This window comes from Podarcis tiliguerta (genome assembly GCF_965153285.1).
Source record: "Podarcis tiliguerta genome assembly, chromosome: 14".
Taxonomy (NCBI): Eukaryota; Metazoa; Chordata; class Lepidosauria; order Squamata; family Lacertidae; genus Podarcis; species Podarcis tiliguerta.
In genome coordinates this window covers 52,294,623-52,320,555 of record NC_139547.1, presented here as the reverse complement: position 1 = coordinate 52,320,555, position 25,933 = coordinate 52,294,623, and the positions used below count along the sequence as shown (strand labels likewise).

At 49.1% G+C, this 25,933-nt stretch overlaps 1 protein-coding gene across 4 annotated transcripts in view; it reads left to right on the top strand.

Annotated features, from left to right (window-relative positions):
* The window catches only part of TNRC18 (trinucleotide repeat containing 18), a 128,509-nt gene that overhangs the window by 38,697 nt on the left and 63,879 nt on the right, over window positions 1–25,933 (top strand). For all 4 annotated transcript variants that reach the window (XM_083413277.1, XM_083413276.1, XM_083413275.1 and 1 more), the window contains exons 2-3: window positions 12,455–12,580; window positions 14,269–16,113. In XM_083413277.1, the coding sequence (XP_083269403.1) occupies window positions 14,781–16,113 (1,333 nt within the window). In that variant the 5' untranslated portion in view covers window positions 12,455–12,580; window positions 14,269–14,780. The remainder of the gene's footprint in view (window positions 1–12,454; window positions 12,581–14,268; window positions 16,114–25,933) is intronic.

The following is a 25,933-nucleotide window of genomic DNA, read 5'->3' as shown; positions in this document are numbered from 1 at the left end:
TATCTAATTCTGCATAGTCCATCAACTTCATCCTCCGTTCTTCTTTTGTCGGTAATTCTTCTTGCTTCCATTTTTGTGCCAATACTACTCCTGCCCCTTTGTGCAGAGCTGCCTAGGTGCCTTAATTCATTCCTTAGCTGCCTTCGTGGAGCATCAATCATGGATTCTTTGCAGGAGACCCACAGCTGGCCTCTGCGCAAGCTTAAGGGGTCTGGATTCCAACCCGTCTGTGTCATCACATTCCTGTTCCACGAGGAGCCTTCCTCCAAGAGAAATGCTCCCCTGCCTATTCCTGAGGGTCAAATACAGCTTTTTTTTGGGTGGGGGGAGATGCTGGCAAGCTGATGGCATTCTGTGGAAGGTGGAAACATCTGCCCCCGCCTGGGTGCGGATGGTGTCTCTGGGTCTGTGGCCGGGAGGGACTTGGATGACCCCGGGAAAGACATTCGGCAAAAAGGCTCCCTTTGCAGCCTTCCAGAGCCGTGTCCTTGCCTGTTCCCTGCGTCGAAAGCCATTGGGGGAAGTTAGCAGCCGGGCAAATCTCAAGGCGGCTCCCATCCCTTGAAATAAAAAGGTAAAGGGACCCCTGACCATTAGGTCCAGTTGTGGCTGACTCTGGGGTTGCGGCGCTCATCTCGCTTTATTGGCCGAGGGAGCCGACGTACAACCTCTGGGTCATGTGGCCAGCATGATTAAGCCGCTTCTGGCAGACCAGAGCAGCGCACGAAAACACCGTTTACCTTCCCGTCAGAGCGGTATCTATTTATCTACTTGCACTTTGACGTCCTTTTGAACTGCTAGGTTGGCAGGAGCAGGGACTGAGCAACAGGAGCTCACCCCGTTGTGGGGATTCGAACCGCCGACCTTCTGATCAGCAAGCCCTAGGCTCTGTGGTTTAACCCACAGCGCCGCCCGCGTCCCTTGAAATACCTACTAGGAAAATGGTGCAATTGATGGCTGGGCAGGGGAAACTGCAGGTTTGCTCTTTACGGTTCCCATCATCCATAGAATCATGGAATTGTAGAGTTGGAAGGAACCCAGAGGGTCATTTATAGTGCTAGAAATTTCCCAGGTGGGTTTTGCACCTGGCGTGGGTCCAATGGCGATCCTGTGATGTCTGCATGCCAGGTGGGCAATGGGCACCTGCCTGGCCCCTCTAGCTTTCCTACACAGGTAAGCAAAAGAGTTTATTCACCTTGTTCTCCAAGGCGAGGACGTGGTTTCCCCCTCGCCTGAGTTAATCTCTACAACGACCCTGCGAGGGAGATTAAGAGGCTGTAATTGGCCCAAGGTCGCCCAGTGAGCTTCAAGACGGAGTGGGGATTCGAACCCTGGTCTCGCAGGCCTTCGTCCGACACTCTCACCACTACACCCCACTGCCTTCCTAGAGTCCTTCTGCTATAGGGCAACTCTTTAAATTGAGCAGGTAAATCAATATGGGGAAAACTGAAGGAGCTGGAAAGTTTTCCTTGAAGCTTGAATTTGTTTTATTCTGGATTGTTTTATTTGATGTTTTAATGTGTTGTAAACTGCTTGGAGAGATTTATTTTAAATATAAAGTGGTCTAGAAATGAATAAATCATCACCATCATTGGAAAAGGAAAAGTTGCCTGGACATTCCATTGTAGCGAATGTCATCTAGGTTTAAGGTGCCACTTAGCGATTAGCTTATACAGTGATTTTTGTTCTGGGGGTACGCAAACCCCTAACCTTTTTTGTGAATCTTTGTACTTTTGTCCATTGACTGTATTTATTTTTCCCAATTTGAACTATAAAATGGTGATTTCATTGAGTCAAAATGAGAGTACCCCTAAACATTTTTAAGAAAAAAAGCACTGAGCTTATATACAGTGGTCCCTTGGTTCTCAAACTTAATCCATTCCAGAAGTCCGTTCCAAAACCAAGGCACACTTTCCCATTGAAAGTATTGCAAAATGGATTAATCCGTTCCAGACTTTTAAAAACAACTCCTAAAACAGCAATTGAACATGAATTTTACTATCTAACGAGACCATTGATCCATAAAATGAAAGCAATGAACCATGTACTGCAGTCACACAATCAATCAATCAATCAATCAATCAATAGCTGAACTGGGTTCCACGCAGTCACAAAAACAAAAGAAAAAAAAGCCACAAAATAAATAGCAAAAACAGACAGACCTCAGCATAACACTCAAACTGGAAGCATGGCACTCAAAACGCAGCATGTTTGGCTTCTGAAAAAAGTTCACAAACCAGAACGCTTCCTTCCGGGTTTGCAGTGTTTGGGTTCCAAGTTGTTTGAGAACCAAGGCATTTGAGAACCAAGGGACCACTGTATCTTAGTTTCTCACCCTGTGCTGAATATCAGCTGGTGGAAACCACAGGAGGGGAGGGGCGCCTTTGGCTTGGGCCCTGCCTGAGAGTTTCCCACCCAGGCAGCTGGTTGTCCACTGTGAGAGAAGAGGATGCTCAAGTAGAAGGACCATGTGTCTGATCCAACAGGCTCTTGGTATGTGAATGCCGGGGGGGGGGGGAGAGAAGTGGAGCAGGCGAGGCACCCCTCTGCATGCTTTGCACCTCAGAAGCTTCAGCCCTGCACCTGCCCACCTGTGACTGAGCTGTGTTTCATAATGCAAGCGGCCGCGGCCAGAGCAGGGTGTTGGACTAGGCAGCCCAGGTTCTTGTCATGTTTCTCCATGGAGGAGGAGAGCCTGCGAAGCCAGGCGTTCTGCAGAACGAGTCCCCCTCCTCTCAGATGAATCACAAGTAATTTAAACCTCCCTTGTTCCTCGGTGTTCCTTGTCCATCGAATGGGGTTAATGAGCCTGACCTACTTCGGGAGAAATTGGGAGGAGAGCCTGCGAGGGCTGATGTTGCAAGAAGTTGGCAAACCCACCCGTCTCGTCCCTGGAAAAAGAAATCTTAATCTTTGTTCCTCTTTCTAAACACGAAAGGGCGGGGTTCATTTGTGTGTTTGTGAGATATATATATATATGTATCTCTGACTCACCAAGAAGAGAGGAAGCATCCGGTCATGAGATTAGGAATCAACAGGCCACAGAAACCGCATGGAAGAAAAAGGACTTGGCGGGTGGCTGTGCTTTCAAAGATGGGAGCGAAGCTGCAATTGACCCGGCACCCAGATTTGCCCAAATCCTGCATGCGCAGCAAACACCCATCACTGTGTGTGCAGAAAACCCCTTGCACCCATCTCCTTTGTTGCCCCCTTCCCGGGACTGGGAAGTCGCAGGGCCCACTTGCCCTCCTGCGCGGTCAGCAACATTGCTAAAGTCTTGCGCTTGTCTGGATTTATGTAACCCCTTAGGAGGTTTCAAAACTCTTGTTTGTGTCTACAGATGAAATGTCTGGTCTGAGAGCGGGGGAAAGGTTGCGATTTCTTCCTGGTCGGGTGCCTTTGGCCCGTTCTCCAGACCCGGCCTGTGGGTGTCTGCTAGCTGGTTTGCCAAATAGGAAAGGGGTCAAGGCTGGGAGGGATGGAGAAAGCCATTCTTTTTATATATATATATATATAATTTTTTATTAGTTTTTTAACATATCATTTTCAACAGTAATTAAACATACCTTTACATCTTATTCAATTTTTTTGACTTCCATCAGTCCTGTCTGAACATTTTCCAGTCTAATCTCTTAGTATGCATTTCTTATTTTCCCTATTACATTTCAAACTCATAACCAAGATCTCTATCTTTTTCTGCTTTGTAACACTTCACATATTTCTCCTTACAAAACTTCTTGTAGTCCTACTAGCATAATTTGTTGATTACAGTTGCTCTTCAAATAATTCATATACTTCTTCCAATCTTCTGTAAATTTCTGGTCTCGCAGGTTTCAAATCCTTCCTGTCATTTTGTCCAATTCTGCGTAGTCCATTAATTTCGTCTGCCATTCTTCTTTCGTCAGAATTTTGTCTTGCTTCCATCTCTGGGCTAATAATACTCTTGCCGCTGTTGTTGCATATAAGAACAGTTTGACATCTTGTCTATTAATGTCTTGGCCTATAATACCAAGTAAAAATGCTTCTGGTTTTTTTAAGAATGTGTATTTCAACATCTTTTTCATCTCATTATATATCATTTCCCAGAAGTTCTTTACTTTCTTACATTCCCAGGGATGGAGAAAGCCATTCAGCCTGTTTCTTTTCCTTCCAGCACAGCCAATCTGGGCCAAAACTGGTCCCACAACCCCATAGCCTCCCCATGGGATTTCCAATATCTAAATTAATCAAGAGGGGCAGTCTCCAGGTTTAATGCAGTGGTAGAATAATCTCCGGACACGGGTGGCGCTGTGGGTTAAACAGGGACCGAGCAACGGGAGCTCACCCCGTCACGGGGATTCGAACCGCCGACCTTCTGATCAGCAAGTCCTAGGCTCTGTGGTTTAACCCACAGCACCACCCGCGTCCCTTTACCTTTGTTGTTGATTAGTCGTTTAGTCGTGTCTGCCTCTTCGTGACCACCTGGGCCAGAGCACGCCAGGCCCTCCTGTCTTCCACTGCCTCCCGCAGTTTGGTCAGACTCATGCTGGTAGCTTCGAGAACACTGTCCAACCATCTCGTCCTCTGTCGTCCCCTTCTCCTTGTGCCCTCCATCTTTCCCAACATCAGGGTCTTTTCCAGGGAGTCTTCCCTTCTCATGAGGTGGCCAAAGTCTTGGAGCCTCAGCTTCAGGATCTGTCCTTCCAGTGAGCACTCAGGGCTGATTTCCTTCAGAATGGAGAGGTTTGATCTTCTTGCAGTCCATGGGACTCTCCAGAGTCTCCTCCAGCACCAGAATTCAAAAGCATCAATTCTTCGGTGATCAGCGTTCTTGATGGTCCAGCTCTCACTTCCATACATCACTACTGGGAAAACCATAGCTTTAACTATATGGACCTTTGTCGGCAAGGTGATGTCTCTGCTTTTCCCTTTCCCTTTACCTAATGTTGGAAGATCCAGGACAGGTAAAAGAAAGAAGTTGGCTTAAAACTTTGGAACTCACAGCTGCAGGAGAGAAAAGGGCTCTGGTGTCCCTGTTCTGCTTGCAGTTTTCCCACAGGCCCCTGGGTGGCTACAGCAAGAATAGGATGCTGGACCATGGGCCTGATCCTGCAGGCTCTTCTGTGTTCTTATTCTGCAGGAGTCTCTGGCTGCAGACCCCTACCCCTGTCTCTGGGAGGGGTCTTTTTCATCCCTTTGTGCTGCTAATGAGGAGGAGATGGTGGGGGGCTCTCGGAAACCGCCTTTGCCCCAAACTTGGGACTACCTGCCCCCCCCCCACTTGGGGGAATGAGCATCTTGACTCTGCTTTCAAGGAATCCGAACTCCTGCTCCAGGAAAGAGGGGTGGGGTTCTGGCCTGGCTTCTCTTGCCTTGCCGATCAGTTTCCTTGTAAAACAGAATTGGAAGCCACAGAGCATTCCAGAGGCTGCTGTCTACAGGCCAAGGAGTAAGCTACAGACCATTAAAAAAGGGAAAAAAAAAAAACGAGTCATCCATAACCTACGTGTAACTTCCTTTCCAGCCCTTCTGTGTAAATTCAGCCCCCCCCCTCAAAAAACTTAACATTGTGTGTGCTGAGAGCCGTTGCCTATTTCTCCTTTTGGAGTAAATGGCAAAACCTGCATAAATGGGAATAATATCAAGAGGCAGGGAGTTCCAAAGTGCAGGTGCTGCCACACGAAACAATTGAGTTCTTAGAGATGTAAGAACTCTAAGATGAGGAGTCCTTAGAGATGTAAGAACCCGTGCATTATGGGGCATCTGTAGCAGTCAAGTGGACATATATGGGGCGAGGAGCTCTCACAGAATGTATATTTTATACAGTGGACCTGCCACTTAGATGATGATAATTAATAATAATAATAATAATAATAATAATAATAATAATAATATAGTACATTTCTGAGCACAATTCAAAGTGTTGGTGCTGACCTTTAAAGCCCTAAACGGCCTCAGTCCAGTAGACCTGAAGGAGCGTCTCCACCCCCATCGTTCAGCCCAGACCCTGAGGTCCAGCTTCAAGGGTCTTCTGGCGGTTCCCTCCATGCAAGAAGCGAGGTTACAGGGAACCAGGCAGAGGGCCTTCTCGGTAGTGGCGCCTGCCCTGTGGAACGCCCTCCCATCAGATGTCAAGGAGATAAACAACTATCTGACTTTTAGAAGACATCTAAAGGCAGCCCTGTTTAGGGAAGTGCTTGATGTTTTATTGTGCTTTTAATATTCTGTTGGGAGCCGCCCAGAGTGTCTGGGGAAACCCAGCCAGATGAGCAGGGGATAAATAATAAATTATTATTATTATATTCTTTTGCTCGTTGTGAGGAAGGACAGAGAGGGCGCTTGGACTTGGTGGACTTCTGAGATTTTGCTAAGATGTGCGAATATTCTTCCAAGCCTGGAGTTGCCATCTGGGGGGCTGGTGCTACCATTGTGCCATTGGACTAGATGCCCACCTGTGCCCAAGGAACACCTGGGAGGCCTAACCGAGAGTCATGGTGCAACAAATCTATTGATTTGCACTTATCTCCCACTCTAATTTCCAGGGAGCTGAAAGTAGTCTACATGGCTCTTGCCTCCTCATTTTAATCTCTACAACAACCCTGTGAGGTAGGTTCAACCAGGAAGCACAGTGTCTGGTTCAACCCAGAGTTCCTCATGGCCGAGTCAGGATTCGAATGCAGGTCTCCCTGGGTCCTAGTCCGAAACCCAGCATTTCTGAACTGTGGGTCTCTAGATGTTGTTGTACTACAACTCGCATCATGAGGCCCAAGGTTGATCCAACCACTATAACGCCCTGGAGGAATGAGCGATTCAACCATGAGCAGGAATGTCACAATGAGATACAGGGATACGTGAAGGCAGAGAGGAGAAATGAGTGGTCCAAGTTCACCTAGGGAGCTTCAGCGTGGCTGAGCATGGATTCGAACCTTGGTCTCGATGCACCAGCTCAGCCGTGGGGAACTTTTGGCCCTCCAGATGTTGTTAAACTACCGCTCCCAACATCCCTGGCTGCCAGCCATGCTTGCTAGGGCTGCCGGGGTGGGGTGGGGAATCGTAGTTCAATGACGCTTGGAATGGCCAAAGGTTCCCCAGTCCAAAAGAAAAATGTACTGGTCCTCTGCATTTTGCAGAACCCGCCTGCCTGCTTTTAGATGTGTTTTCATAGAATGGCAGAGTAGGAAGGGGTGCTGAGGGTCATCTAATCCAGCCCCCTTTGATGAAGGGATCTCAGCTGAAGTTTCCATGACAGACAGTCCTCCAACCTCCTACGAATGAGATTCCACAACCTCCCGAGGGAGTTGGTTCCACTGTCAAACAGCTCTCACTGTCAGAACGTTCTTCCTGATGTTGAGTCCGAATATCCTTTCTTGCAACTTGAATCCATTGGTTTGAGTCCTCCCCTCCAGAGCAGGAGAAAACAAGCTTGCTTCCTCTTGCAGCTCTTCAGATATTTGAAGATGTTGATCGTATCTCCTCTCAAGTCTCCTTTACTTCTTGGCGAAACCTGCCCAACTCCCTCAACCGCTCCTCATAAGGCTTGGCTTCCAGACGGTCTCGCCAGAGTGGCGCATGCTCTAGTTATCTCTCGCTTCGACTACCGCCATGCGCTCTACGTGGGGCTACCTCTGAAGGTGACTCAGAAACTGCAATTAATTCAGAATGCGGCAGCTAGACTGGTGACTGGGAGCGGCCGCCGAGACCTTATAACACCGGTCCTGAAAGACCTGCATTGGCTCCCAGTACGTTTCCAAGCACAATTCAAAGTGTTGGTGCTGACCTTGAAAGCCCTAAACGGACTCAGTCCAGTATACCTGAAGGAGCGTCTCCATCCCCATCGTTCTGCCCGGACACTGAGATCCAGCACTGAGGGCCTTCTGGCGGTTCCCTCCCTGCGAGAAGCCAAGTTACAGGGAACCAGGCAGAGGGCCTTCTCAGTAGTGGCACCTGCCCTGTGGAACGCCCTCCCATCAGATGTCAAAGAGAAAAACAACTACCAGACTTTCAGAAGACAACTGAAGGCAGCCCTGTTTAGGGAAGCTTTTAATGTTTAATAGGTTATTGTATTTTAATATTCTGTTGGAAGCTGCCCAGAGTGGCTGGGGAAAGCCAGCCAGATGGGTGGGGTATAAATAATAAATTATTATTATCATTATATTATCTTGATTGCCCTCTTCTGCACACCTTCCAGCTTGTCAACCTTTTAAATTGTGGTGCCCAGATCTCAGCACAGGACTCCAGATGTGGTCCGACCGAGCCAGAATAGAGCAGTTCCCTTGATCTGGACACTGGACTTCTATTGATGCAGCCTGGAGGAGCATTAGCTAATGTTCTCCTTATTGCAACTCCGAGGCCTGTGCAAATCCGTTTCCCGTTCTCAGATTGCATAACGCAGCCTTTGTGTTATTTTGCAAGATCTGTGGTTTCCTGGGCAGCTAAGGCTCCCGGTTCAGCCGAGCCCCAAATCTGCCCACCTGTTCCTCCAGAAGACCACCATTCTGTTGCCATTCCAGACCACGAAACCCACGTTTGTTAAATTCTTTCAAGATACGAGGCACTCAAAGCTTGCGGACGTGCTTCCTCTGTCGCCGGAGCCAGCCGTGGTGCGCAGGCAGGGCGCTTGGGAGGAAGCAGGCTGAAGCATGTGCAAGGATGTTGCTGCCATGTGCCACAGTGCCTGCTTCCCTTCTGCAGCCACAGGCCCGTCATTGTGGCCGACGTGGTTGCGCATCAGGGTTGAGCAAGACTCGCTCCCCTTGCGTGGTTCCTGCTCGCCTGCTGCTTTTCGGTGAAATATCGCTAACGGACGTCGCCGTGCTTTTTGGGGGAGACAGGGCAGATGTGGTCAAAGCAAAAAGCCAGCAAGCCAAAGCAGCCTTAACTTGGTTCCTTCCCTTGGCTGGGTGAAAGGGAGTCCACGACAGACAGGTGGCCATCTGTCATAAGAACATAAGAGACGCCCGCTGGATCAAGCCAATGGCCCATCTAGTCCAGCACTCCGTTCTCACAGGGGTTGAACAGTTGCCTGTGTGAATCAGGAACACAGGATTCTCCCAGTAACTGGTTTTTTGAGGTGGTTGGAGGATGGATGATGGCTAACAGATTGAGGTTGAATCCTGACAAGACAGAAGTACTGTTTTTGGGGGACAGGGTGGGTGTGGAGGACTCCCTGGTCCTGAATGGAGTAACTGTGCCCCTGAAGGACCAGGTGCGCAGCCTGGGAGTCACTTTGGACTCACAGCTGTCCATGGAGGCGCAGGTCAGTTCTGTGTCCAGGGCAGCTGTCTACCAGCTCCATCTGGTATGCAGGATGAGACCCTCCCTGTCCGTGGACTGTCTCGCCAGAGTGGTGCATGCTCTGGTTATCTCCCGCTTGGACTACTGCAATGCGCTCTACGTGGGGCTACCTTTGAAGGTGACCCGGAAACTGCAATTAATCCAGAATGTGGCAGCTGGACTGGTGACTGGAGCAGTCACTGAGACCACATAACACCAGTCTTGAAAGACCTGCATTGGCTCCCAGTACGTTTCCGAGCACAATTCAGAGTGTTGGTGCTGACCTTGGAAGCCCGAAACGGCCTCTGTCCAGTATACCTGAAGGAGCGTCTCCACCCCCATCGTTCTGCCCGGACACTGAGATCCAGCGCTGAGGGCCTTCTGGCAGTTCCCTCCCTGCGAGAAGCGAGGTTATAGGGAACCAGACAGAGGGCCTTCTCGGTAGTGGCACCCGCCCTTTGGAACACCGTCCCTTCAGAAGTGAAGGAAATAAGAATCTATCTTATCTTTAAAAGACATCTGAAGGCAGCCCTGTTTAGGGGAGTTTTTAATATTTAATGCTGTTTTCAACATTTGATTGGAAGCCGTCCAGAGTGGCTGGGGAAACTCAGCCAGATGGGCAGGGTATAAATAATAAATTATTATTATTATTATTATTATTATTATTATTATTATTATTATTATTATTCCAATTGTGGAGGACAGAGCACAGCCACCAAGGCTAGCAGCCCTCGATGCATCTCTGCTCCATGAATTTGTCCAGTCCTCTTTTAAAGCCATCCAGATTAGTGGCTGTCACTGTTTCCTGTGGGAGGGAGTTCCACAGTCCAACTAGGCGTTGCATGAAGAAGTTGTTTATTTCCGGTGTTCTGAATCTCCCAACGCTCCCCTTCATTGAAAGTCCACAAGTTGTGGTGTTACCAGAGAGGGAGGAGAACGTTTCTCTGTCCACTTTCTCCTTGCAATGCATAATTTTATAAACCTCCTCACATTTTCTCTAAACTCCGACGTCGCTGCAACCTTCCTTCCTTGGGGTGTTTGCTTCACCACCTGATCATTGATTGCTCTTTCTCTCAACCTTTTCTGAGGTCTCCAGAGTTGTACACCCAAACGCAGTTGCAGCATAGATTGGTATAACGGCCTTGTGATATTGCCAGTGTCATTTTCAATTCTTTCCCTAATGTTTCCTAGCATGAAATCTGCCTTTTTCTTTTTTTTCTTTTTTTTAATAATATTTTATTGAGATTTTCCATAACATAAAAATAAAAAATAAAATAAATAAAATAAAAAACAATTAAAAACAGTTCAATCTTTCATAACATATCTTGCATTTGCTTGTTTCCTGGACCTCCCCACACCTCCCCTCTTTGTATTCCAGTTCAATTTATTTATTCAGCAAATCCTTTCCCTCTTTACCTTTATCCTTATCTTGATCTTAATATATTATAACTTTAACTTTTCACCTGTTAACATTCCATTTTTGCATACTCCTTTATAACATTATTGCTAAAAACCCCTTAACCTCATGGCCGCTGTCCCCGGGACGACGTCTTCATTGACCTATCTACTATGAGCCCAAGGTACCAGGCAGTGTTAGAAATTTGCCAGGCGCCAGGTGCGTTTTGCGACTGGCGCAGGTCCAACTGTGACCATGTGGAGATCTCTGGACGCTGGGGAAAGCAAAACAACACTTAAGAGAAGGATCTGGGAGCTTGAATTTATTCTATCCTGGATTGTTTCATCTGATGTTTTAAAGACTTGTCAACCGCTTTGAGGTTTTATGAAGCAATTATAGTAACGAAACTAATAGAACTAATAAACCCCATTGCAAAAAAAAAAAAAGTCATCATAACCTAGGTTTAAGGTGCCATTTGGTGATTAGATTGTATATCTGAGTTTCTCAGGGGTTTTTTAGCCGGGACGATTGCGTCGCAGGGGGTGCGACTGGTTAACCCGTTGGGTGCCTTTCAACTCTACAGTTCTGTGATTCCATGACACCCGTCGTCATTATTATTTCATTAAATTTATATCACACCCCTCATCAGGAGAGCACGGGGTGCTTTGCAACATAAACCATGAAACACACAATATAATTATAGTAAAAAAAAAAAGGGGGGGGAGATAATAACACCCCCACCCCGGAGGAGAGGTGGTGACTGAGCTCAAGGTCATTGAGTGAGCTTCGTGGCCTAGTGGGGATTCGAACCCTGGTCTGTCCTAGATATGAGTCCGACATAATAACCTCTATGCCGCTCTCACTGAATGCATGAGACGTCATGGTGCTGAATGTATGGGATGCACAGAGGGACATTTGTGTGCGTTTGCAGCTCAGAAGCATTTCATTTTCTCAATTTCAACCATAGGGCTGGTTGGAATAGCACGAGTTAAATTAAAGCAAGGCATGAGATTCCTGCATGGCAGGTGGGGTTGGAATAGATGACCTCTGGGGGTCTCGTGCAATCCTATGAAGCTTAAAACCTCTTTGGTTTAGGATGCTCTCACAAGATCTTGTGGGACGACCCCTAGCAATCCCGTTTAAAAACGTGGATGCGTTTTCTTCTGAATATTTTGTAATATTCTGGGAATACGTTCAGGCCTAGTATCCCTGAAGCGTTAGGGTATCTGACTACACCCTTAGAACCCAAAATATTTCTGCTGGATAATCTAAAAGATGTTATTCCGGAAAATAATCAACAAATAGTGTTTTATAGCTGCTGCTACGATTATAACACAAAAAATGTGGGGCGGGGGGATATAATCTCATACTATACCTGAATGGATTAAGAACATTTTATCCTTAGTAATTTACAACTAAGCCAACTTATTACAAAATAATACATATAGACCGGTGTAACAGGTTCATGGGGGGGAAAGGGCATTTTTTTGGTGAAGTTTTGGAACAACAAAGTCAATGAGAGCATCCAACTTCATGCTGCTTTCAGCTTGCTGTTGCAGTATTTCTGCATGCTCTTTATCTTTGGTTTATTTTGTTTATTCTTAATCATAATAAAATTAGGAATGCATTTTTAGAACTTTCCTGTGCTGTGTTCTATGCTGGATTAAACGGATGTCGTTTAATCACTCTTGCGTGTCACCTTTGAGTTGCATGGGTTTCTAAAAACCAATAGATGTGTTTAATAAATAATAAGGATAATAATAAGAATAAGGTTTACACCTGACTTTCCTCTGTCCCTTTTTCCAGGATTCTCCCACCTTCCCAACGGTCTGTATCCCTCATACATTCCTCTGAGCCACCTGGAGCCTCACAACAGCGGCAGCCCCTTGCTTGCTCAGCTGGGCCAGCACAGCCTCTTTGAGTCTCCAAAAGGTGAGTTGGGCCCCCCCTCACCCTCTGTCCGGTGCCCCCAACTGCCCCTGGAAAGCCCCCAAATGCAGAACACCCCCCCCCTCCTGTGGTTGCTCACCGCCACTGATGGTGATGATGATAATAATAATCAGGGCTGCCTTCAGATGTCTTCTAAAAGTCAGATAGTTGTTTATTTCCTTGACATCTGGTGGGAGGGCATTCCACAGGACGGGTGCCACCACCGAGAAGGCCCTCTGCCTGGTTGCCTATAACTTGGCTTCTCGCAGGGAGGGAACCACCAGAAGGCCCTCAGAGCTGGACCTCAGTGTCCGGGCAGAACAAGGGGGGTGGAGACGCTCCTTCAGGTCTACTGGACCGAGGCCGTTTCGGGCTTTCAAGGTCAGCACCAACACTTGGAATTGTGCTCGGAAACGTACTGGGAGCCAACGTAGGTCTTTCAAGGCCAGTATTATGTGGCCTCAACTGCCGCTCCCAGTCACCAGTCTAGCTGCCACATGACTGGGTGCCTCTGGTCCTGGAAGTGCACCTGGGCACCATGAGGACTAGTGGCCTGAGATGGCGCCTTCCTTCTCCTTGCATTTGCCTGATCCTATTTTTTGCAGCTGCCTAAGCTGGTCACCTGTTGCCTCCCGTCTTGGGGCATGAATTTCTGCGCTGGGAGAAGGGCAAACTCCTATTTCTCCATCCAGAATCTGTTTTCTGGGTGGCTTCCAGACTTATGGGAGCAGAAAAGCTTCTCGATTTCCTCCCAAAACAAAGACTTCTGCAACAGAAGGCTTGGTCCATCTCAAGCAGTAGTATGCATGGTCTTCTCCTTCCTCATTTGCTCCCCACAACAACCCTGTGAGGCAGGTTAGGCTGAGAGAGGCAGTGACTGGCCCCAGGTCACACACTGAGCTTTGGCATGGTCAGGTGGGGAATTCGAACCCTGGTCTCTCCTGGCTCTTAGAGTGGCCCTCTAACCACCACACCACACTGGCTGCATGTATATGGGACGAATATGGTGTTGAATGTATATGGAATGTGCATAGAGACGTTTGCATGGCGCAGGATGACTGCATCTCACATGGTTGAAATTGTGCAAGTCATATCCAAGCAAGACAGAAAGCTTAAACCCTTTTCCCTGCCACCCGCTGGGTCAGCTTGGGGTTCCCCGGCACACAACGATATTTTGTTGTCTTTTTCCATTTTTTAATTATTGAATTTCAAAATACTAATGCACACGAAAAGGAAAAAGCAAGTGTCTCAGGCATACAGAAGCTAAAGTAAATGAAAGTCATTAGGATCTGAGAACTCTGCCCCCCCAAAACCAAAGCAAAATAATCTCTTTTCAATATTGGGAACTAACGGGGTACTAACCCAAGGCAAATTATAATACACTTTACCATTAACATTGCCGTGTTTGGTTTATTACATTAACTTGTTTACTTTCTGTGTTATAGGGTACAGATGGTGTAAAATAAAAAACCAAAAAACCCCAACCCATCTCTGCTCTCTATATGCCAATCTGTGCCATTAACACATGCCTGCCATGTTCTTCATTATTATGCATATACAATTAAGTCATGCCGCATTTTGCTGGAATTATCGCATTGTTTGGGTCCCTGTGGCACTTTGAATCTGTGCAATCATGTTTGCAAGCTCTCCGCCTTCCTTGGGGTTAACCAAGTCTGTTCCTTGTTTTGCAGATGGGTTTTATCTTGGCGGCCACGCAGGGCAGCCCCCCCTGCACCACCAGGGCCCCCCCTCGAGGACGGCAGCCGGCCACGGGCCCAGCACCCTCCACCGCGAGAAGGAGCTTGGGCACCTGCCCAGGGCCTCGAAGGACGGCGCCAGGGACGTCAGCAAGGAGCGGGCATGCCGGGGCGATGTCCTTTTGGCCGGCCCCAAGAAAGAGGGCAAGGCCCGGGAGGAGCCCAGGCCGCACAGCGTGGTGGACCTCACCCAGGACGCCAAGCCCGACAGCGACAGGAAAGTGAGCCCCCCCGACAAGGGTGCCAGGGCCGGGGAGCAGCCGCTGCCCCCCTTCCTGGCTGAGCACGTGCCGAGTCGCGGCGCCCACGGCGGAGAACCAAAGTTCAAGAACCCGCTGCAGACCTCCTCGCTCAGCAACTGCAACGGCGGAGGGGACCCTCTGGGGAAAGCGCTGGGCTCGGAGCAGGACCGCTGCGCCAGGGACCCCGCGCGGCACGACGAGAACATGAGGCCTTCCTCGCACTCGGAGCGGCTGCGGAGGGGGGATTCCGGGGCGGGGGCCGCCGCCTTGCACGTGGCCTGCAGCTGCCCCTCTCCGGGCCAGCCGGGGAAGCTGGCCCCCGCTTCCTCCGCCTTCCCCCCGCAGCCGGTCCATTCCAACATGTACACCATCTTCCCTCTGGCCAAGGAGGCCGGCAGGGAGCACAAGGTCATCGCGCCCACCTTTGTGCCTTCCGTGGAGGCTTACGATGAGCGCAGTGGGCCCATCCAGATCGCCTCGCAGGCCCGGGACAACGGCGGCGGCAAGGTGAAGGAGAAGGACCCGCCGGCCGCCCGGGTGGGTGTCCTCCAGGCCTTGCCCGACAGGTGCCTGGGCGACGGCGCCCGCAGCCTGCTGCCCCCGGACTTTGCGGTGCACGGCGATGCCAAGAGGATGGAGGTTTTGCGCGAGAAGGGCTCTGTCATCCGGGCCACCTCCACGGCGCTCAGGAAGCAGGGCCCCCCAGAGACGTTCCTCAGCAGGCCCCGGCTCGGCTCCCCCGAAAGCAGGGGCGACTTCCACGCCTCCAAAGACTTGCTCAAGCCGGGCTCAGAGTCAGAGCATCGCTCCTGCGAGCGGGAGCGGTTCCCGCGGCCCGGCTGCAAGGACGCGGCGAGGACCTATGGCACTTTGGAAAGTTCTTCCTCCTCTTCTTCTTTGTCGTCCGCCTCGTCCCGGGGGCAGCACCTCGACCACGGCCAGCCCCCCAAGCCCTCCGAGCAGAAATGGAAGCCTTTCGACATGGGCAACTTTGCCACCACGCAGATGGCGGTCTTGGCGGCCCAGCACAACCAGGCCAGCCGGGCGGAGGAGGAAGCCAAGAAGGCGTACCTCGACTCCGGGGGCCTGCAGAGGACTGTGGTGACGGCGACACGGAGCGCGGAAGGCCTCCATCCTACCTCTCACGGGGAAGGCTCGGCCATGCAGAGCCTCATCAAGTACAGCGGCAGCTTTGCCAAGGAGGCGGCGGCGGCTCGGTCGGGCAGCGGCAAGAAGAGCCCCTTTGGCGGTTTGGGGCACATGAAGGCCGACCCTCCCCTGCAAGCCTCGGCCAGGATCCAGCAGCTGCTGCCCCACCAGCCCAGCAAACAGCTGAAGAAGGAGCCTGAGCGCCCCGAGAGTGCCAAGTCCTTTGGGCGCGAGAGCATCGGGTCGCAGGGGGAGGGGGAGGTGCGCCACCTCCCCGTGGGCATCGCCGTGGCCGTGGCGAGGCAGAAGGACAACAGCGGCGGTGGCGGCAAGGTGGGGCCGGGATTGGCGGACCGCGATCGCGCCCTCTCCCTGGGCAACGTCAAAGGTAGGTCACCCGATGGGGAGGGTGGCTGGGCATTCTCTGGCGGGTAGCAGGTGATGGTAGGTAAGGCCGGAGATTTTCCTTCTAGGAATACTGCGAATAGGAATAAAGCAAAATAGAAGACCACTGCTTATGTATTCGATTACGGCTGCAAGAATACTGATAGCCATAGTTGGAAATGCGAAACAACACCTACAATAATAGATTGGCAATCACTCCTGCTAGAGTACTTTCAGTTAGCAAAGCTGACTGGAAAAATCTGAGGGGCCCCAAATCAAAAAATACTTAGAGAATGGAGACTATTCAAAGAATATATAAGATTATATTGTAAAAATGACGTTATCCTAGCAGTACCGAATGATACTTGTATATAATAAACAAATGGAATAAATATACTAGAAAAATATAAAGGAAAAGTTATAAAACAAACTGTGCAATAAAATTAAGACAATAGAAAAAGTACGACAAGAATGATTGGAAGTTTCTTTCAGAAGACTTTATTAGAAAAGACAGGATGTTCTAGCCCATGTTCATCTCTTATTGTTAACTCTTCTTTGCTTTTTTATTTTTATTTTCTTTATCTTTTTTCTTTTATATTTTTGTGTTTAATTTTGCTGTAACTATGTGCAATGTATATGTAAGATGATATTTTAAATCAATAAAGATGAATTTATATATAAAAAAATAATAATTAAAAAAAGAATTGTAGGGTGGATGGAGGGGAACCGAAGACTCAGCTCATGTAACTCCCTGCAATTCAGGAATTAGATCAGGGGTCAGCAAAGTTTTGTGGCTCCGGCCGGTTCATGGTCCCGCAGGCGCCGTGGTGGGCTGGAGTGCGCGCGCATATGCACAAACGCTATTTCCCAATGGGAAGCCGGCCAGCATTGCGGAAAGTGGTCCCTGCTTTGCTCTGGGCCAGTTTAGCTGGATGATAGAGTTTAGATGATAGATAGATGATAGAGTGAGTGAGTGAGTGTGTCTCTGGGCAAAATGGAGGCTTGTTTCTTTTGGTGGTGCTGGTAAAATCCATTTCTGGGTGTCTTGTTCCGTTTTCAATGCTCAGTTGTTTGTCCAAGAGTGTTCTTTGCCTAACCATAGCTTGCCAAAGAGCGGAAGGCAGGTCTTGCTCAAGACCTCTGCATTATTGCACGGGAGCCAACCAAGTGGGCAGCGGGGGTCCATGGGCCAGTTAAATGACCCCCCCATGAGCCCTTTGTGGCCCATGGGCCTTAGGTTGCCAACCCCTGAATTAGATGGATCGGGCTGGGTGGGCGTTGCTTGGGGGGCTGTGCCCTGCGGGTGTGGCACAGCTGCTGTGGGTTCATAGATTCAGAAGGGGCCTCAGAGCTCACCCAGTTCGCTGCCAAAGCTAGATGTCTGTGGCTGAGATTGGCAGTCGGACGTTGTAGTCCCAATGTCTAGGGAGTGTTAGGCTGGCCAAGACTGGTGCGTTGTGCTGCAGTGTCTAGCAGATGTGGGGCGATGTGCTGGGGGGCTTCTGTTAGTCATGAGAGGGGGCGCTGGTTCCCAGCAAGGCCTGTTGGTCTTTCCCTGGACTGTACGATGCAAAACAAACGATGCAAAAAAATGAGTTTTATGGACATTTGGGTTTATAGTTTACAAGCAGATTTCAGTATTTTCATGTTGCAGAATTAAGATTATTCTTTCTTTTTGAGTTCACAGCACACACACACCCCACTCATTGATCCTACAGAATATATGTTTTTTTTTGTGGTTTTGCAAAGACAAGGCGACAAGACAGAATTGCCTGCGCGGAGAGAAGGCGGCTGATAAATTTAATAACCAGTAGTGATAGTAATAACTCCCTAGGCCGGAAGGGTGTGTGTTTAAGTCTGAAAGCTCTCCTAGAATGCAAAGGGGGTCTGTGTTTGTTTCTGCCCTTTGCAGACGTCCCAAAGTCCTTGTACAGAGATGTGGCTGGTTACATGCGAAGGTCTCTCTCCTTTGTTTTTCAAAGGCTCTGAGCTCCTCTCTCAAACAAGCACCCCTTTATCTGTGAACTGCCACATTTAATTTTTACAAGAGGTGCCGTAATCACCCAGGGCTCCTTCCATACTGAGCGGAGGCTGGTCAAATTTTTATTTCCCACGAGGTAGAAACTGATGCAACAGGCCATCTCATGAACTTGCAATGATTTAGACTGGCCATTGGGTGTCACTGTTGTATCACAAAAAGGAGCAAATGGTTATTATTTTTGAGAGAGAAAATATGTGCAGTATTCACTGTATAGGAGAAAGACTGTCTGACCCTATATATGCTTACTCACGAGAAAGCCCTACTATGCTCAGTAGGGAATGATGCAAAATGACTGCTGGTTCCTTCTAGCTGGGTCAGCCCTGCATTTTGAAAAACAAATCTCCCCTTGACCACAGCTGTTAAAAACAAGCTGAAAATCTGCCGTTGGTGTCGGTAGCCATCTTTTAGCCTGAGTAATTGTGAGGGTTGTGTCTGTGTGTCACTTAAGTTCTCTGTAATGTTGGTCACTCGGCTTTATTATTATTATTATTATTATTATTATTATTATTATTATTGAGAAAAGCAATTTATTGGAAGTGTTGGCTGAGCCAGGAGACTGGCGTCCAGCTGGTTTTTGATGGGTCTGGGTTATAGGCAGGGCCAGTGGCTTTTGGCAGGTTCACCCTGTGGCAAAGCCCAGCATTTTTTGGCCAGTTTGGAGGTGTGGAGTGAAGCACAAAACCTGTTTATTCAGCTGACGTGTGTGTCTAAAGAAGCGGTTTTCTGGGGAGGGCGCAGGAATAAGACCTGTTCTAGCAACTGGACCTAGAAAAACTGCTTTGTTTTCTGTTTGCTTGGCTGTCAACCCGTGTGTGCGTGTGTATTTTATTTTAATTTTTAAAGGCATAAACTCCAGCTGTGCATATTTATCCAGGACAGTCCCTGTTTCACGGTCCTGCTCTGGAATATCTGCATCCCTGTTTAGCTTTGCTGGGTCATTTGAGGAAAATTGTCTTAGAGCTGTGCTGAAGAGCCCCACTTCTTCCTCAAGAACTCCTAGTAGGAAGTTACGTTCCTGAATGATGTGTTGGCAGTCGTGGTGGAGCAGGGGTTGGCAACCTAAGGCCCATGGACCACAAGCGGCCCATGAGGGTCATTTAACCTGCTCATGGACCCCTGTCGCCCGCTCGGTTGGCTCCCGCGCACCACGCTAAACCATCGCGGAGCAGAGCGGGGAATACCTTCCACGACGCTGGCCGGCTTCCCATTGGTTGCAGGAAGCTCCTGCAGCCAATGGGAAGCTGCGCACACTTCCTCCGCGCTGGACGAAGCATCAGAAATAGCGTTTGTGCCTGCGTGTGAGCGCGTGTGCACACCCTGGCCCACCGCGGCGTCTGTGGGACTGTGAACTGACCCAAGCCTCAAAAACTTTGCCGACCCCTGTGGTAGAGGATAAACCTGATTTTTTTGGTGCCAATGCAGCATTTGGTGCATAGCCTGACATTTTGCACTATACACGGGTACATTTTGAACGATATATGATAGATAGATATAGATAGATGATAGATGATAGATAGATAGATAGATAGATAGATGATAGATAGATAGATAGATAGATAGATAGATGATAGATGATATAGATAGATAGATAGATGATAGATAGATAGATAGATAGATAGATAGATAGATAGATAGATAGATATAGATAGATATTAGAGTGAGTGAGTTGTGTCTGGGCAAAATGGAGGCTTGTTCTTTTGGTGGTGCTGGGAAAATCCATTTCTGGGTGTCTTGTTCCGTTTTCAATGTTCAGCTGTTGTCCAAGAGTGTTCTTTGCCTAACTGTAGCTTGCCCAAGAGTGAAAAACAGGTCTTGCTCAAGACCTCTGTGTTATTGCTCTTATTTTAAAGCCGGACATAGCTACTTGCTGCATTTTGTGGAAACGGCCCTGATCTTGAGCAACCGGCTCCTCCTAGCGAGGTGTTGGCAATGGGATCATGGGATGATCTGTGGCAATAGGTCGCTGAGAACAAAATGGTGCTGGTTGTGCTCAGGTGAGGAGCAAAAGGAAGTAGGAACGGGGCCAGAGAGCCTACCCACATACCACAAAAGGTCCCTCCTACCAGCGGCAACTGTGAACATTTAATGAGTTATTTTGTTAGAGGGAGAATCTGGTTCAAATGGCCTTTTTGGTCCCAACAGCCCTGTGTGGGTACCGCAAATCATCATCATCATCATCACATGAATGAACCACACTGGATTCCACCATAAACTTGGAAGCAGCTCTAGAAGGGGAAGGTTGGAAGCTACCATATAATGGGTGAACCCATTGAGCCATCGAGCGCAGCATTCTTGGCCCTGAATGGCAGCAGCTCTTCAGAGATTTGGCCAAGAGTCTTCTCACAGGGTTTGCGGCTTGGTTCCTTTTAAATGACAAATGCCCAGAACCGAAGCTGGGATAGTCCATATGCAAACCATGTGGTCTACCAGTGGTAAAAAAATAATAATGTCTTTGGGGACATGGGGTCCCCCTTTTCTAGCATAATGAGCCAAAATGAGCCGCTGTTTTGTGGCAGCAATAATAATAATAATAATAATAATAATAATAATAGTAATCTTTATTTATACCCCGCCCTCTGCAGCCAAGACCGGGCTCAGGGCGGCTAACACCAGGTATAAAAACCATTGATTAAAATACAACTTAAAAACAAGATTAAAGTACAACATTAAAATGCAATCTCATTTCAGTAGAAACTCAAATCAAAAACTTTTTGGGGATGAAAACGTCAAATCTTCACCAGGGTTTTGAGTTGTACATGGGTGTGCTGTGCAACAGAGAAGGAAAAGGAACGAGAGACATGATGAAAAATCAAACCCATAGCAGAATTAACTGACAACTCGCATTACTGTTGGGTTTGAGGGTCAGGGAGTCCGGTCCATTTGCCAAATTGAACAGAAGCTTTGCACAAAATATTAGAGCGTGAATTATGTGTAGCAGCGCCGTGTCGAGGCTGAAAGCCTTTGCGGTGTTAACATCACTGGATATAACTCTCACAACATTAAGACCTCCATGAGAAAAAGTATTTACAGTGGAACCTCGGTTTTCGAGCGTCTCGGTAGCCAAATGTTTCGGCTTTCGAACGCCGAAAACCTGGAAGTAATTGCCTCTGTTTCTGAACGCTTTTCAGAAATCGAACAGCTTTCGAGGTGCATTTCTCAATGGAATTTGCTGACCACCCTTTGTGCCTCGGTTGTCAGAAGTCAGACGGTCTTCTGGACCAGATTACGTTCGACAACCGAGGTTCCACTGTGTTACCCACTGGCTAGTTTTTAAGTTTAGGGGTCCCATATGAAAAATGACCCGTGTTGTTAAAATGCACACAGGATTTGGCTCAGAAAGGGATTTTTGCACACCGACTGAGGTTGCTGAGATTTGGGAGGGGCTGGTGCATGCATCTGAGTGTGAGAGAGGTAGAGCCAAGAGCGAAGGCATCTTAATTCTAGAATTTGCAGAGTGCTCCTTAAATTTACAGTGGTACCTCTGGCTGCGAACGGGATCTGTTCCGGAGGCCTGTTCGCAACCTGAAAAGAACGCAACCCGCCTCTGCGCATGTGTGGGTCGCGATTCACCGCTTCTGCGCTTGCGCGTGACGTCATTTTGCACATCTGCGCATGGGCAAGCGGCGAAACCCGGAAGTAACCTGTTCCATTACTTCCGGGTCGCCGCGGGACACAACCTGAAGCAAATGTAACATGAGGTATGACTGTATAGCCAAGAGGAGCAGGATTCCAGCCAGCTGAGGATGCCGTTCATTGTCGCCAGCTCGCAAGACATGCGCCTTCCCATGCTCGCTGGCGGCCCTGCAGCCTTCCTGGCTCTCCTTCCTTCCCTGGCCACTCCAAGATGCGCCGCTGATGCTCTCCGAGGCAGATGCGTTGGGCCTGGCGGAGCGAACCCTCCCTCTTTGCGCTTCAGAAAGGGAGAGGCAGACTTGGACGTATCCATCAGTCCGTCTGCCACCGACGGTCAGGCCAGCGCTTTTGTTCCGGGGCCTCGGTTTTTTCTGGCAGACGTCCCCCTGCTCCGCCTCGCACCCGATTCCCACAGCCCCCCCCCTCCCCGGCCCACTGCTTTGGCTGGAGCCAGGAGACGGGGTGGGGTGGTGGTGGTGGCTGCAAGCCCACGGAGGGGATTTGTTTGTCTGAGCTGATTTGGAGAGAGGGCCCCCCAACCCTTGCTCTGCACCGCAGCCCACCCCACCCCGGCCGCCCTCCCCGGCCGCGTTAAACATAATTTACTGAGCAGAACTAAAAGCCTGCAAACAAGGCTTGCATTCTGCCAGGCTGCCCGGGCGGTTGCTAAGCGATGGAATTGGCTTTCAGAAAGAAAACAAGGCCTGCCTTTCTCTCCAGCCACGTCCGCCCCTTTCCCCTCGTCCCAGTGTGCCAAGAGACGTTTTCGCTAATAACATTAGTCCGCTTGCGCCGAGTGGAGGGCGCTTGAATGCTCAGAAGCGTTTCCCCCCCACCCTTAAGAGAAAAGCCCAGGGCTTTACTTGGCTAATCTCCTCGTATTTGGCAAGTAAACCTATACTCCTTTAATGCAGGGCATCAGTTGCTGAGGCAACGGGGGCCAGGGTTGCTCCCCACCCCTCTGGCTTTAGCCTGCGCATAACTGATTGAATCTTGAAGGCGCTTCGTGCGTCAAACGCCGGGCGTATTTTATCGAGACAAGACCGGCCATTGAGTTGCTGGAGACAATTGCCGGCTTGTAAATTGCAGGGGGGGGGGGGCTTATCCTGTTGCAGGAATGGGGTGGGTGACATTTATGAGCAAGTGGGGGGGGAGAGAGAAAGAGCAAAGAGTATGCTGGCTGTTATCCACCCTCCTTATTTTTTGCAGTCAGACGTCACAATGAACCGCCGCAGCAACAAATAGTTTGGAATAATAATAATGTGTCTTGCAAAAATAAACACCACGCCAGTTGTTTGTTTGGTTTCAGGCCATTTTGGCTCATGCTAGAGTGGCAGAGAGTGTGTGTCTGTGTGCAAGAGACTGAGTCCAGGCTGCCTCCAACCCAGCAGCCCCCCTGAAAAGCGGCTGAACATTTCATTAAATAAATAAAACGCACTGCGTGGCAGGGGTGGGGGTTAGTGTGCTGGATGTGCCATTGCGGTGAGGGTCACCCCCGAGGCTGCCTGTTGGCTGGGCTTAGTTAGCAGGTGCAAAAATAACCCCAAATCAGCTGGCACCAAGCACTCCGCATTTGGGTTGTGGACTCCGGCATGCGTTGCAGGGAAGGTTTGGTGTCGCTGGGCGAAGAGGTTTGGGAGACCGAAAGCAGCGAGGGTCAGTCCCTGATATGCTCTCCGTGTTTTCACCAGCAAAACTAGGGAGGTTTTTCTAAAATCTTTCGCAAGGGAGCCCTGTTTATGACGCAGTTATAGCCCCGTGTGCATTTTGCTCAGTCAGTAGAGCACAATACAGTGGTACCTCGGGTTACAGACACTTCAGGTTACAGATTCCGCTAACCCAGAAATAGTACCTCGGGTTAAGAACTTTGCTTCAGGATGAGAACAGAAATCATGCTCCGGCAGCACGGCAGCAGCAGGAGGCCCCATTAGCTAAAGTGGTGCTTCACGTTAAGAACAGTTTCAGGTTAAGAACGGACCTCCGGAACGAATTAAGTTCTTAACCTGAGGCACCACTACTGTACTCTTAATCTCAGGGTTGCGGGTTCAAGTCCCACGTTGGGCAAAAGATTCTTGGACTGCAGAGGGTTGGGCTAGATGACCCTTGTCGACTCTTCCAGCTCTCCTTTCCTCTGATTCTATAATTTCATTTCCTTCTGACCTCACTATTTACCACTCTGTAATAGATGTATCTTACGTGGGTGGCGCTGTGGTCTAAACCACTGAGCCTTGGGCTTGCCGATCAGAAGGTCGGCAGTTCAAATTCCCACGACAGGGTGAGCTCCTGTTGTTCGGTCCCTCCTCCTGTCCACCTAGCAGTTCAAAAGCACGTCAAAGTGCAAGTAGATCAATAGGTACCACTCCGGCAGGAAGGTAAACGGCATTTCCATCTGCTGCTCTGGTTCACCAGAAGCGGCTTAGTCATGCTGGCCACATGACCCAGAAAAACTGTGTCGGCTCCCTCGGCCAGTAGAGCGAGATGAGCGCTGCAACCCCAGAGTCGTCCACGACTGGACTTAACTATCAGGGGTCCTTTACCTTTACCTTTAATATATGTACCTGCAACACAGGATAGGACTTTGCGCTTCTGATGGAGTGGAGCCCGTCTTGCTATAAGAAATGTGCTAGACTCTGAAGGTGCTGCAAGATTGTTTTTCCTGCAAAAGGAGATCCCCTCTGGAAATTTTCACACCAAAAATCATTGCTTGTCGCCTCTGTGTGCTTCCCGATCTCTATTTGCTGGTATGGCCCGCACCTTATTTTTTAGAGGGCGGGAAATATCTGCACCTAGAAAATCAACAACAGATTTTCTCCTTGATTTGGTTTAAAAACAAACAAACCTTTCTTGGGATGCCTTGTTAAAATGTTAGCTAGACTCGTCATACTTTAGGGTTTGCATCCCTTCAGTAGAATGAGCGACAAATTCAGCAGTGGAGAGAATGAAGTCATACACATTTCCATCTCCAGAGGGCAGAGGGAGTGTGAGAATCTCTGGGGAGTACCGTATTTTTCGCTCTATAAGACACACTTTTTCCCTCCTAAAAAGTAAGAGGAAATGTGTGTGCGTCTTATGGAGTGAATGCAGGCTGCTCAGCTATCCCAGAAGCCAGAACAGCAAGAGGGATTGCTGCACAGCGATCCCTCTTGCTGTTGTGGCTTCTGGGATTCAGAATATATTTTTTTCTTGTTTTCTTCCTCCAAAAAATAGGTGCGTCTTATGGTCTGTTGCGCCTTATAGAGCGAAAATATGGTAATTGCGCCGTGCACCTCATCCCTCCAAAAATGCATGAACGGCGAACACCAAAACACCAAGCAGCCTGCCGTTTTGCACAGCGTAGCTGCCGAGTTGCACTTCACGTTTGTCTGGCATACCGTATCTTCAATCTGAAGTTGAAACAAAATAAAAAAATTCCTTCCAGTAGCACTTTAGAGACCAACTAAGTTTGTTCTTGGCATGGGCTTTCGTGTGCATGCACACTTCTTCAGATACACTGAAACAGAAGTCACCAGACCCTTATATACCTCAGGTTAAGAACTTTATTCGTTCAGGAGGTCTGTACTTAACCTGAAACTGTTCTTAACTTGAAGCACCACTTTAGCTAATGGGGCCTCCTGCTGCCGTCGGAGCACGATTTCTGTTCTCATCCTGAAGCAAAGTTCTTAATCTGAGGTACTGTCTCTGGGTTAGCGGAGTCTGTAACCTGAAGCGTATGTAACCCGAGGTACCACTGTATAGTGAGAAGGTGGGGTGTGGTACAGTGGTGCCTCGCAAGACGAAATTAATTTGTTCCGCGAGTTTTTTCGTTATGCGAGTTTTTTCGTCTTGCGAAGCACCACTGCATTTAAACACTGACAGCGGCGGGGAGAAGCAGGACAGCTGCCGCAGCCGGTACCTCAGACTCACCCGCGCCTTGTGGCCACCGTGCAACGCGGCTGCTGGAGGGCGGCGGGGCTCAGGAGCGCGACTCCAGGGAGAGAGAGGCGCTGGCGGCAACGGCTCTCTGAGGGGAGCGCGCAAGGGGGGTGGGCAGCGGTGCGAGGCACTAACCGTCAGCCGGAAGGTGGGAGGGAGCCGGAGGAGCGGGGAAGCGAGTGTGCGTGCGTGCAGTTACCGTCGCCATGACACGAGAGGCAGGGCCGTTTCGTCTAGT